This window comes from Prionailurus viverrinus, chromosome B3 (genome assembly GCF_022837055.1).
Source record: "Prionailurus viverrinus isolate Anna chromosome B3, UM_Priviv_1.0, whole genome shotgun sequence".
NCBI classification, from domain to species: domain Eukaryota; kingdom Metazoa; phylum Chordata; class Mammalia; order Carnivora; family Felidae; genus Prionailurus; species Prionailurus viverrinus.
The window spans coordinates 104386958-104401575 of record NC_062566.1 but is presented as its reverse complement, the minus strand read 5'-3'; the positions used below and the strand labels follow the sequence as shown (position 1 = coordinate 104401575).

At 39.3% G+C, this 14618-nt stretch overlaps 1 protein-coding gene across 2 annotated transcripts in view; it reads right to left on the bottom strand.

Annotated features, from left to right (window-relative positions):
• Positions 1-14618, bottom strand: part of SYT16 (synaptotagmin 16) — a 162877-nt gene that overhangs the window by 2726 nt on the left and 145533 nt on the right. For both annotated transcript variants that reach the window (XM_047864721.1, XM_047864720.1), the window contains exon 6: positions 12231-12420. In XM_047864721.1, the coding sequence (XP_047720677.1) occupies positions 12231-12420 (190 nt within the window). The remainder of the gene's footprint in view (positions 1-12230; positions 12421-14618) is intronic.

Genomic DNA, 14618 nt, shown 5'->3' with positions numbered 1-14618 from the left:
ACATGACTATCCAGGAGGCTTGACTTTCTTTTTTCTTTTGGTCTTGGGTTTTCAAACTTGAAAAATGAAGATAAACCCCTTGTTTTATACCCCCTTGTACTAGAATGCTATAAAATGGTGACTAGCCTCATATGTTTAGTAACTTATAGAAAGGAAAGGAAATAGCCAAATTTTACTAACATAGTCTCTCCTTCTGCTAAAATTCCTGAATAATTACAAAGATTATCCCTACAATTATATTTTATTAAAATCACTTGATTTATCAATTTATTGACCCTCTCTTAACTATGATTTTTAAAAATTTTTTTGATGTTTTATTTATTATTGAAGGAGAGAGAGACAGAGCGTGAGGGGCGAGGGGCAGAGAGAGAGGGAGACACAGAACACGAAGCAAGCTCCAGGATATGAGCTGTCAGCACAGAGCCCGATGCTGGACTCGAACCTGTAAACCACGAGATCATGACCCAAACGGAAGTCAGAGGTCCAACCAACTGAGCCACCCAGGCACCCCTTAACTACGATTTTTACCACTAACTTCTGTGTCCTATTCTTTAGAAAACAAAACAAAACAAAACAAAACGTTAGGGCGTTTCCCCAATTCTATCATTCTGTACATTCTGTTCAATGAAGGCTGAAAGCTGGTTAGTGTTTACTGCTCACTTTCCCACCTACCAACCAGTCAAACTTTTAAAAGTGTAAATCCAGATCTCTGTAATTTACAGTTCCTTGCAAGAGCATTGTAAGATCGGAAACAAATTACAACCTGCAGTTTTCTTTCTATGTTGATCTTTTTCTATTCCGGTTTGATGTGTTATTTTATTCACTTATCTGCTGAGAAACACAAGGTGTGAAATTACACTTCAGGTGTGAAAACACTTCTCTGTCTCAGAAACAGGGCCCTCCACTCTTCAAACTGCTCTACAGAGAAAGCTGTCAGAAAACCAACAATGGAGGAGTGAATTTGTGTTTCCGCAGCTGTACAGCTACATGATTCCTACAGGAAAAGTTCAACCCAGTCACCGAACTGCTCTGGCAATTCTGCTGTCAGTTATGGCAGTGGGAATTGAGATCATCTTGCAAACAAAGACTTGCTCATTTCACAAAGTGCAATTTCAATCTTTATCCCGTCACAAGATCCCTTTCTAATTACAAGAAAGGCCATTTACTCCTAAACCACCATCACCGAAGCTGAATTGAATGTGTATGACAAAAAAGGGCAATAATTATTTTATGAACAATCCAGTCTGAGGACACCTAACCAAAAGAAGAGAAACATTGCTGATTATTCCAGTTCCAGGGAACCTCTCCTCAGCATTAACGATGTGTTTTTTTTTTTAATTTTTTTTTAACGTTTATTTATTTTCGAGACAGAGAGAGACAGAGCATGAACGGGGAAGGGGCAGAGAGAGAGGGAGACACAGAATCGGAAGCAGGCTCCAGACTCTGAGCCATCAGCCCAGAGCCCCATGCGGGGGCTCGAACTCACAGACCGCGAGATCGTGACCTGAGCTGAAGTCGGACGCTTAACCGACTGAGCCACCCAGGCGCCCCAACCATGTGTTTATTTTTAATTGTCCAGAGCAAAGGCTGTGCCCAGGAAATTCTACCTGTGAGAAACAGTGCTGGGGTTTTGGGGGTTCGATGACTTATTCCAATGAGCACCAGCCAGAATTGACAAAGAAAGGTTCAAGTAAATATACAACTTAACTGAATTCTGTTTTAATTCTTTGGAATTGATAATACTTGCTACAAAACACCACCAAGCAATATTTTATCTTCTGATGGATGAGTATTCAGAATGCCCCACAGTGGCACTAATAACTCAAAAACATCATCAAAAGTTTGAATGGGTTGGGGCACCTGTGTAGCTCAGTCGATTGAGCCCTCGACTTCGACTCAGGTCATGATCTCGCTGTCTGTGACTTCGAGCCCCACGTCAGGCTCTGTGCTGACAGCTTAGAGCCTGGAGCCTGTTTCAGATTCTGTGTCTCCCTCTGTCTCTGCCCCTCCCCCACTCTCTCTCTGTCAAAAATAAACATTAAAAAGAAATTTTTTTTAAAGTTTCAATGGGTCATGATTCCTTGATAGAACTGGATGCTGCTCTTCTGACTCAGCTGTGTCAACTGCTTTAACAGTCATTGTCTCTTTTACCAGTTGTTTCCTTCTCCATACAGGAAGATGCCATGCATACCAAAAAAAAAATTATAATAGTACATAATCCTCAATTTATCATGGCACAAAACTGTGTCATTTTAAACTCAGAAGTCATTTTTCCAAAGAAACAGCACAATACCCTACTGGTTACTTATAGAGCTCATAGGAAACACTGCCTATTTGCAGTACCATAGACTCTGCCTTGGGGCAGGGGTGGGGTACCGTGATTGACCAGGCAAGGGAAAGGAATTCAGTCATTTAACCTCCCCTTCTCTTTTAATTTATCATAGTTACAAGATATTTTAAACATACAGGAAAGAATAGAGAACAATATTACATATACCCAAATACCCATCACACAGATGTGTGGTATTTAGCATTTGTTATAGTTACCACTGACCTTTTGCTTTTTGTTGGATTTTTAGGAAATAAAATATTATAATTGAAGATCCTTGAGTATTCCTCCTTGATCCTATTTGATTGCTTCTCTCACTAATAGTAATTACTAGTCTGTATTTGGAGTTCATCATTTTCATGTATATTTTTAGACTTTCACCATATAATAGACATAAATAAATATACACAAAATATACTTAATAGTATTTTGCACATTTAAAGTACTTAGCATTTTACTGTATTTATTCCTGAAAACATGCCTTTTTTCATTCAGCATTAAGTTTTTTATATTATCTGTATTGATATATATCCTTGTGACTCCTTTATTTTAACAGATATATAATGTTTAAACTACAACTCACTTGTCCATTCTCCTAATTAATGGATATTTGTGTGTAATAACCAAGAATTGAAAATATTTCAGTGAGTATTTTTCTATATTTTACACTACCAAAATTTGAGAATTTTTCCAGTATATATGTAGGAGTGGATTGCTGGTTCTTTATAAATTCTAGATAAATATCTTTTTTATATTTATTGCTAGTATCTTTTCTCTGCATGTAGCTTACCTTTTTATTTTATAGTGACTTTTGTAGAGTAACTGCTTTAAATTTCTATGGAGTCATGTTTATAAATGTTTTCCTTTTTAGTTTATGCATTAACAGAATTATTTAAGAAATCCTACCCAAACTCAATAGTCTCATATATTTTCTTCTATGAGTCATAAGAATTTATTTTTCATATTTAATCTTTAATCTACCAGAAATTGATCTTTGCATGTGGTGTGAGGTAGGGATCTATTTTTTTTTCCATACTGGAAGCATTATTCATTAAATAGCCCATCATCTCCCAACTGATTTGTAATACAATGTCAGATACCAAATTTCCAAGCCTGAGTGGCTCACCTGATAATAGTTATTATCATCATTTTATAATATGCCTAGCTGTCTGCTAGGGAGAATCCTTCTATTGTCTTTTTTAAATTTTTCATTATTTTAAGCTCTTGCTTGGTTTAGCTGACTTATGCATATGAACATATAATCGGCTTGTAAAGTTCTATTAGAAGACATAAAGCAAAATATACCAAAAACAAACAAACAAACAAACAAACACCACCCACCACCCGGGGATTTTGATCGAGATTGTACTGGATAGAAACTTGGGAAAAATTGTCTTCACAGTATAGAACATTCTTACCAATGAACATAGTTTACCTATTGATTTAGTGTTCTCTTGTGTCTTTCAAAAAGTTTTGTATTTTTTTCCCATAATTTTCTTGTCTTTTGTTAATGTTATCCTTTGGTACCTTAGATATTTTCTTACTGTCATAGGTAGTAGTGTTTTAAAACTCTACTTTATAACTGTTCTTGATGTATTAGAAAATAATTGGTTTTGTATGAAAAACTTATTAGTTTAAGTTTGTAGATTTTCCTAATGTAGACAATCATACTTTTACAAATAATGGCAGCTTTGTTTCTTCCTCTCATGTTTTAAATTTTTATTTCTTTTCCTTATTCTACTGAATTGCCTTGAGCCTCCAGTCTAATATCGAGTAAGAGTGATGCCAGTGGGAATCCTTATTTTGTTCCTGACTTTAATAAAGGATTTCAGGATTAAGAATGACACTTAGTGCAGATTTTCTTTAAATGCCCACTATCAAGGTTTAGCAAGTTCTCTTCCATATTGCATATTAGCTGTTGATATTTAACACTGTTTCCACCATTCTAAGCACTTTCCTGTACCAAAGGGGTGTAAAACTTAAAATTGCACTTCCCTAAATCTTTTGCCAGTAAGATCCCACAAATGAAAGCTACTTGTCTGAGACTGGAAGGTAGGAGAAAAAGGGAGCCACATCTCTCCAGAGGCATGTGTCTAGGCATTAGCAGATGGCAAAGTAGGGGTTTTGCGCATGTGTTCAACCGTCCTTACGAGAATCATTTCTTTCTTGCACACACAGCTCAGACATTTCAGCATTTTTCCTGTGATGTCTATACTAGATTTCCTGAAGGGAGCCCCCTCAGGAAATTTTATCAATAATAGATAGTGCATTTTATCAAAAGCTTCTTTTGTACCTCTTGAGATAATCCTAATGGTTTTTCATAAATCAGTTAATATGGTGAACTACACAAGCATATTTTCGTAATGTTAAATCCTTCTTGTATTCTTGAGCCAAGTTCAGTGTGTTAGTAATTAGTATTTTTTTTCCTTATACATTATGAGGCTAGGTGGGCCCAACATAAACTACAGTGTGAGTGGCAAGATGTGCAGAGGGGAAACAGGGAGAGATTGGGAGCAAGAGAAACAATCCAGTGTTATATCTATCTTTTACACAGCAATTGTAGTCCTTTTACATTTATTATATCACATATCTTTTGATTTATTTTTATAGTTTTGGTTTCTGCTTTTTATGCTACACTTTCTATGCCTTTAAATATCCTTTTCTGGTTTCTGTTGGAACCACTGAATTATCTTTATTCTAATTTACTCCCTCTATTGATTTGAAAGTTAGATTAAAATTTCAACATGTACCTTGATTTAATATCTAAAATTAATATTTTTACCCTCCTCTAAGCAATATAAGGATCTTAGAATTCTTTGATTTTTGCTTCCCCTTCTCAACCTTCATGTTATTTCTACCTAGATTTTTATTTCCATTTGCTGTTATACTCCAAATATATTAGTAATTTTCCTGTTGTTTTATTTTTTGCAGTTTATACATGCTGATATTTACCTATATGTTCACCAATTTTTGTTCATTATTCTTTCCTAAAGTTCACTATTTCCTTCTAAGTTCAATCTTTCTTCCTGAAATATATCAGTTAGTGGTTATTTCAGTGACAAACTCTTTCAAACTTTGTGGAAAATATCTTTATTTTTCCTTCACTCAAACAGAACACTAAGTTGAGAATGTTTTTCTCTTGAGACTTTGGTAATAATGTCCCCTTGTCCTCTGGCTTCTGTCATTCTGTTGAGAAGTCTTTCCTCAGTCTTACTGCCATTCTTCTGCAGGTAACTTGGTTAAAAAAAACCAAAGCAATGAAAAACAAACAAATAAACGAAAAAACCCAGTTTGATTGAGATATAATTCATATACCATGGTAACCATATTTCCCCCTTGTTGCTTTTCTGTCTAGATTTTCTGACTAACTTTAATATTATTGTGGGAATTCTCTCTCTCAAAAATAAACAAACATTTAAAAAAATGTAAAAACTCTCTCTCAAAAATAAATAAACATTAATTTATTATTTTTTTTAAAAGGGGCGCCTGGGTGGCTCAGTCGGTTAAATACCCAACTTCGGCTCAGGTCATGATCTCGCAGTTCATGAGTTCCAGCCTCTCATCCGGCTCTTTACTGGCAGCTCAGAGCCTGGAGGCTGCTCCACATTATGTGTCTCCCTCACTCCCTGCCCCTCCTCCACTCCTGCTTGCTCGCTCTTTCTCGCTCTCTCTCTCTCTCTCTCTCTCAAAAAGAAACATTAAAAATTTAAAAATATTATCGTGGGAATTAAGTAAAGGAATATCACCTATGCACTAAGTTAGTGCCACATATAAATCTTCATTTGAATTGGCCATAATTCTGAGCATATAGTGGTTACTAATAAACACTATATTTAGCTGAAACTGGCACCAGAACTTTAAAAGAAGGTGGTATGCTCCATATCTGTTTATTTTCATTTAGTCCTTTTTCCCTTGTACTCCATTTGTATAGCTTACCCCCTCCCACCCCCGTATCCCACGTGTTCTTCACACTCGACATGAGGCGGCTTGCTATGCTTTTTTGTTTTTCTTTGCTCTAGTCTCTGCTATTGTGAGTGCCTAACAAGGTTAATATGCTGCTGCTGTAAGTATTATCATTTGGGATGTAATTATCACATGTGGCTAATCATGCACATGCTGAGAGGCTGGGAACTTGTTGTTTTTAACTGGAGGGGACATCTTAATGATAGTTTTTGACAAGAACCATTATATGTGTGTCTATATACACACATATACACAATGCAGTAATGCACTGTAGAAGGAGACAAAGTGAAAATAAAGTTGGAGAAAGAGAACCTGACAACAGAATAGCTAATATACTTTTTAACATAGCACTTGTATGAGTAACATCAGCTTGTTAACCTCATTTAATAGGGAAGGAAATGAAATTCAGAGAGGTTAAGTCAAATGTTGAGGCCATGCAGTAATTAGGTGGCAGGCAGAACAGAGCTGCTAAATTGTTAGTGAATTGCTTTCCCATGAAGTCAAATTTGAAGGATAATCAAATGTTTCTAATTCTCCATGGGAACTTTTTCAAAATCATTTGTAAATGCATATTAGGATTTCTTATGTCCACCAGATGCTATAAACTGCTTTTTTTTCACCTGGACCATCCTCCATGCACAGATGTAGAGACTATTCCTTACCATCAGGTTGCAGACTAGCCTATACTACCTTAACAGCAATAATGACAATATTTTTGAACACTGGCCACACATCCTAAATGAAGTATTGCCTTGAAAATGCCTGGCATTATTCTTGCCACACTGTTAAGATTAGTTCATGTTCTTACTTCATTAATATGTTGTTTCTGAAGAGGTCTATGGGATAGTTTCAGTGATTTTCAAATAGCCCATTTTATCATCCCTAGACCACCTATTATTTGGAAAAAAAACACAGCAATTTATAACATGGGCATTTTCCAGAAAGATAGAAAAATATAGATAGATAGATGTAAATATAGATATACAAACCTAGCTAGCTAGCTAGTTAGCTCTACCTGTCCACCCATCCATCTACCCATTGGATGAACAGAGAAAAGGTTAACGTTGGAAATCAAGCAGTGCCTTAGCCACATACTTTCTCTTGGGATGGATGTGGTTTATGGAGGGTGTTACAGAAGATGCCCTCAGGTGTAGGTGCTTGGTACTCTATCCTGTCCAAGGTTGAGTCAGGGGAACAAGGTTGGACCTTGAGATATCAACATAACCAAAAACAATGTAATTCCAAACACAGAAGCTGAGGCTCACATTTTATTTTGACCCACCTGACCCAGCTGAACTATTACAGACCAGACTAGGCTTTCTGCCCAATATTGTAGAATATTCAAATACACTGAAAATTTGAAATATTTGTACAGTGGACACCCATACACATTATGCCCAGGATCTTCATTTGTTATATTTTGCTTTATTTGTGTTATGGACTGAATGTGTGTATTCTCTCAAAATTCATATGCTGAAGCCTTAATCCCCAATGTGATGGTATTTGGATGTGTGACCTTTGGAGGAAATTAGGTCATGAAGGTGGATCCCTCATGAATGAGAATAGTATCCTTATAAGAAAAGACATGAGAGAGATGATTTCTTTCTCTGCCATGGGAGGATACAGGAAGAAGGTGTCTGTCTGCAAAGTAGGCAGAGGGGTTCTCACCAGGAACCGAACCAGATGGACTTTGATCTTGAACTTTTCAGCCTCCAGAACTGCGAAAAATACATTTCTGTGAAGTCACTTGGTCTACGGTATTTTTGTTGTAGTAGCCCAAACTCAGACAATTTTCTTTCTCACATATCTGCATTTATCTACCCATCAATCCATCTTAGCCATATTCATCCTTGCTCTTCACCCGTACCTAAACATTTCAGCATGCATTTAACTAACCAGAGTTCAATATTTTGTTTTTTCTATTTTAAGGTACAATTTACACACAGTAAAATGAACAAAGCTTAGTACCGTCCAGGAAATTCTGACCAATGCAAACATCCATTTAACCCATACTCCCATCAAAATATAGAATATGTCCATCACCATGGAATATTCTTTCACGTCCTGCCCAGTTCATCTTGACAGGCAACCACTCTTCTGCTTTTTGTTTTCACTATAGATGAGTTTTGCCTATTTAATTTTTTAAAAATATTTTAATGTTTATTTTTGACAGAGAGAGAGACAGAGCATGAGCGGGGGAGGGGCAGAGAGAGAGAGGGAGACACAGAATCTGAAGCGGGCTCCAGGCTCTGAGCTGTCAGCACAGAGCCCAGTGCGGGGCTCGAACCCATGAACCATGAGATCATGACTTGAGCTGAAGTCAGACACTTAACTGACTGAGCCACCCAGGTGCCCCTAGTTTTGCCTACTTTAGAACTCCCCATAAATGGAGTCATGTAGTAGGTATCCAGTATGTTTTGGAGATCCCATGTTAATTTCATTCTTCTTTAGTTGTTGAATAGTATTCCACTATATAAATATATCTTAACTTGTTTATTCATTCATGTGGACATGAGGGCTCTTTGCAGTTTTCATCATTATGAATGAATCTGCTCTAAACATTCTTGTCCAGGTCTTTTCTTCTCCCCCTCCCCCTCCCCCTCCCCCTCCCCCTCCTTCTCCTTCTCCTTCTCCTTCTCCTTCTTTTTTAATGTATGGGTAAATGCCCAAACATAGAACTGTTGGATTTTCAGAGCAAATTTGGTTGTATAAGAAACTTCCAGGACTTTTCCCAAAGTGGTTGCTCCATTCCCACGAAGAAAGTATTCTCCACATCCTCAGCAACACTTAGTGGAATCCACACTACTTTCAGCCATTCTGGCAGGTGTCATGGAGACTCACACGTAAGAATACTCTCACTAGCTCCTGCCCATGAAAGCAAAACCTGCCTCTCTGACTTCTCTCCCTCAAGGATTTACCTCAGCAGTTGAGAAGGGAGCCTTACGTTTCAGTGGTTTATTTCTTCTAAGGCCCCAATAGAGAAGAGGACATCCATCTACTATTTGCCCATCTTTCCTCTATGTTGCTTAGGAAGAAAGTTTAAAATATCTTAACAGTCATCAACTGGATCAAGTTGGCAAGTTCAAAGTTATCTTTTGTTTTATGATATATTTTGAGGCAAAAGATTCTCACTTTTAAATCCCAGTCTTTCTCCCAGCTTCCAGCAATATTTAGAAACTTCAGTATTCAGAGAAGAAAAGCTCCCAATATTCAGGCTCAACCTCTTCTCTTTCAGGCTTCCTGGAGGACCATTCTTCTATTATCACAGCTAGTCTGTAAAGCAGGGTTGATTCTCCCTCTTTTTGGAAGAGGGAACTGTCCCTGAGTCCAAAGTCTCATGCACAGGGTTTTAGGACCCTCACACAAGTATTCCACACATGCCTCTGCCCTGGCGGGCAGCACCTCCTGGCAGACTCTGACCTCTGATGCAGGGCTCTGGTGGCACCTCCCGCCCTCCCTCTGCCTTGTGGGGACAGCGCACTTGGCAGTCTCCCTCGGCCACCCTCCACCCCCAGCTTGCATCCTCTTTTCTCTCCCTTTGTTCCAACTTTGCTCAGTTGTCTCATAAAACTCCTGTTCTCTCTCTTATTTTCTTCCATATGGGAACTAAAAATGTAGCCTAAGCTTGCCTGATGACTGCCAAAGTAGTGTGTGGCATAATAAAGTGAGACATCATGAAGAACCAGTGCCATCAACATCTGAAGCCCTTGAAAGTACCAAGAGATCCCTTTTACAATCTCCACAAAGGAACCTTCTACTTTCTCAACCCCTCCTAATGAAACAGGCTTTTCCTCAAGTACCAGCATTCTACATAAAAAACCTTTTGTCTTCACTACTGGGTTTCTGGTTTAATGAATAGTGTTACAGCAACATTGTCTCCTATTACTTTGGTTAAAAAGATTCAGCATGTTAGCTAGGGTTTAAATTAAATTGTGACACCATGTCTATGAAAAATCATGTAGGAAATGCCAAACTGACTTAAACTCCTGGAATAAGATCAGTTTCTAAATTAGGACTTGCCTTTTTTTTCCCCGATTCAGTTTTAAATATTTGTTATAAGAATTTCCTCTCTGGCATGTTTTCTTTTATAGAGAAATGTATAATGATACATAGTACCATCCTCAACATCACAGCTTTCTATGTAGTATTTCTACCTAGAAAGTGTATATGATTACAATCCCATTTTACAGACGAGGAAACTGAGATTCAGGATAGTTTAATAACTCCCAGCTAGTAAGTGGCTGAGCCTGAATTCACTCCTTAGTTTGTTAGCCTCCAGCTGATGCTTTCTCTGCCACCATACTGCTACCCTCTGCACAGCTGAAAGCTTCCCAGCATGGACTGGAAAAGGTCATAACTGTGTGATTCACTTCCCCATCATTCTCTGCAGCTCCACCATGTTCTTCCCAAGTAATTGTCCAGATCTCACCAAATTTCAGGAGGATAGGGAAAGAAACTGGCAAAAGCTCTAAAGGAAAAGCAGTGAACCCAGATAGAACTATTAAAAGAAAAGTTGTGTCTAGCAAAGAGACTAGCAGTGCAACTAATAATCATCACCTATGATGCATTTTAAATGGCTCTCACGTGGCTAGGAGCATCATCACAAAATATGGCCTAAGGACCTGTTCTCTTGTGGTCCAGAGGACTGGATTTTCCTTAGTAGCTTGTTCTAATGGTGTTTAACACAGACTGACTAAAAGCTGCAGCACAGGTAAAGACTAAGAAGACTAGGAGCCTAGATTTGGCTACAGAAGCTGACCCTTTTCTACCAGCTTGGCTGGCTCCTCACCTAATGCTCACATGTGAGGCTAGAGTCCATCGACTGACTCCTGCAGTCTCCCACGCTGTTATCCACTTCATCCTTATTTCAGTAAGACACCAGTCCCTGGGGCAGACAGGCTCACTAGCCCTCCACTCTACTCCTTCTAGTTTACCCTCTGAACTTGAAAGGCTGGAAATTCAACAACATTTTTCAGACTCTCTAGCGGCTTAGAATTCTAGACACAAATTAGGTTCCTCTGGTTATATGTATTTGCATGAGATCTAGAGGGCAGAAGTGAGGCAGAAACCATCTTCCTGCCCTCTTTTAAGCTATTTTTGCTGACAATCATGAAAGGAGAGCTAATTTTTAGCAGCATTATTCCAATGCTCAATCTCCAACTTCTTGGGTACTGATAGGCAGTTGTGGCTGTTTCCAGCAGTATTTTTATTCTGGCTTTCTAAACCCAGGACTTCGGCTATGGGAGTGTCTTGAGCCCCTCTTTCCAGTGGTAATCTCCAAAATGGTAGTTCTCTTGGTAAGTCAGACTTGTATTGCCCAAAATCCTTCTCGTCCACCTCCTCCTCTGTCAACATCAAACCACTAACATTTCTTGTATGCTCACTGTGTTAGGCACTTTGCTAACTGCTTCGTAGAGATCATTTTATTTAAACCCCAAAACAACCCACGAGGAAGGTACTATTAATATCCCTTTGTTCCAGATGAGTCTACTGAGATTCAGAAAAAAGAATTAAATTGTACTGCATCATAGCAAAGCCAATGGGTAAGTGGATAGAGCTGGAATTTGACCCCAGATCTGCCTCACTCCAAATCCTATGCTCTGCCTCTTTAAGGCATTTGCAGGCCTAGAGCCTATTAGCAGATTTTAATTGCCCATACACATTACGTTGCTGAAAACATACCACTTTTTTCCCTTTGACAATATACATGTAGAGGCCAGCCTATTTTGCATCAAGATATATCCAGATATCAAAGAAGCCTTCGATTTAATGAGATAGAAATGCATTTTCAATATCCAGAGGTATCACTTTGTAAAAAAATGTCTAAGTCATACCAGGATAATTTCTCTGCAAAAGTTGAAGAATTAACACCAAAGCAAACACAGCCTTCTACTTGCCTCTGGAAGGCCCAGAGCTGGGGGTACAGACATGCACTTACCAGGCGCTCTATTAACAGCGAGGTTTCGGAAATGGCTGCCTTTGATCATTTGCACAGATAATCGCCCCGTTGTGGCATTGTAGGACAGCCCCACCAACAGCTCTGGCGCCCCTCCATGAGACAGCGACTGCGTGGATGAAGCACTATCACTGTGAGAAACTGCAGATGGGCTGAGCGGAGACTCTCCACTCTGGAGGGGAAGAACAACAAAGAGTCCATTGGCCCACGCTGTACTACTCTCTTACAGAAAGCCGATATTATGTTTGGTGAAATGGCGGCCCAATCTCGACTGCTGCCAAAGATTACTAACGGCGCACTTGGTGTGAATGATAATGGGCCTGGGGAGCGCAGTCATGGATGAGATTCCCTGCATTATTAGCTGACATAGTTGCTTCAAGAGCCGTCTCCATTCAATATTTCCTCTCTAAAGACAAAACGGACAAAGATGTTATTACCAGTGTAAATCAAACCCTCTAAGATATGTGAAGAGCTAATAATACATTTAATATAGACCAAAATTCCCTCCTGTGTAATTTGTGCTTGAATGTTTCTATGGAACTCATCCACTCTAGGCATGTGTTTTGTTTCTGTTCTCTGCAGCTTCCTGATGAATGTAGCAATACAGGAGGCACTTTGTCTTCACTAGAAAAAGAAATGACCACTACTGTCTACTACCACATAGAATATTTGGCCCCTAGTTCTGCTTCCTAGGGTTGTCAGCAATATGCCGGATGCTACATTTTTCCCCCTGAGGAAATGAATTACATTGAAAATGAGCACTTTTATGACTGCTTCGTAAAAAAAGCCAATGCATTGACTGTGGATCTCAGAGACATTGCACGTACCAGGTGAGCCTAGGGGAGAGACTATGCTTTCGGTCCTGTTTATTCACACACATGCTTTTCCAAAGTACCCACATTTATACACCAGACATACAGGGAGGAGAAGAGCAAAGTAGGCCAGGATGTTGACTCTCACTCAAGAAGCATGCAGTGGGCAATGGCACTGTGAGGGCAAGAGAGCCAGCCTCCCAGAACCATCAACACCTCCACCAGAAACCACTGCATCAGACTTAGCTCACAATTTCTTCTCAACATCTTAAATCATTTCCTAAAACTTCTTAGCAAAACCCCAACAAAATACGTTAAAAGGAATTAAGTACTCTTCACATCTGTAGGAACATATCCTATTTGCCAGGCCATGGTAGAGCCCTGGGCTTTCAAGAAACACAATTTGTAAACTATAGGGCTAGCTGGTTTTGATAGGTACCATATAGCCCCAGCTGTCAGGTTTATGATAATCCAACAGCGACATATTTGCTTAGTCTGGGGTAAGGATCGTCCCTCCTCTGTGTCTCTACAGAAGCATCCACCAAGGCACCTATCACTACAGAGCTTGCCTCTTGCATCACATTTTGAATCCTTACAAATCACTCAGTCTGGTGCATAGACCAATGTCTGACATGTAAACATGCTCAACAAGTATCTGATGAATGGAAGAATTTTTACCTTAAAGTTCTTTCACATGGGCACATCTTCCCCACTCAACTCTGTGGCCCCAGCACAGGGCCTGGCACAGAGAAGTAGGGGTGTGATCATACCTATTCTCATGCCTTCAAGTGCATGTTCCTTCTGACCTCCTCTGGCTTCTGTTTTCCATGGTTTCAGACATACTTTGCTCAGAGTTTACGAAAAAAGAGGGACTTAAGCAGAAATGAGACATGATCTGGCTTATGTTTTAAAAGGCTCATTTGGCCCCTCTTTTGGGAATAGTCTGTAAGGGGCAAAGCAGGAAGGTCACTAGGAGGTCATTTCAGTAATCCAGCAGAGTTAGGTTCTGGTTATAGTTTGAAGATAGAGTCAATGGGATTTCAGGTGGAAAGGAGAGAAGTCACAAATGACTTTGAAGGTTTTTCACAACTAAAAGAATGAAATTTCCTTTAGCCAAGATGGGAACGCTTCAGGTAGAATAGATTTAGGGAGACAAGTCTGGGGATATTAATTTTGAGACATCCATTAAAAATTTAAGTGGCTGGGTCTCCCATCACTACACTCCAGACTTTCTGGCTCCTTTCCTCATCCTGAGAACAAGCTCCTTCCCGCTTCTTGATGCCTGCATGTGCCATTCCCTCTGTCTGGAACCCTTGCTTATCCACATGTCACCAGTCTTGTTCTGTGTTTGATCACCACTTCAAAGACACATTCTCTGACCCTTCTAAACCAACAGCAAACTCTATCACTCTCTCTCTCCCCTTGTGTACCTGGTCTGCTATTGTTTCCCCTCCTCTACCAGTCAGGAAGCTCTTGAGGGCAGAGGCATCACCCGTTTTGTTCTTTCCTACATCCCTTCTGCCTATACAGTACTGGACATAGTAAGCACTCAGTAAAC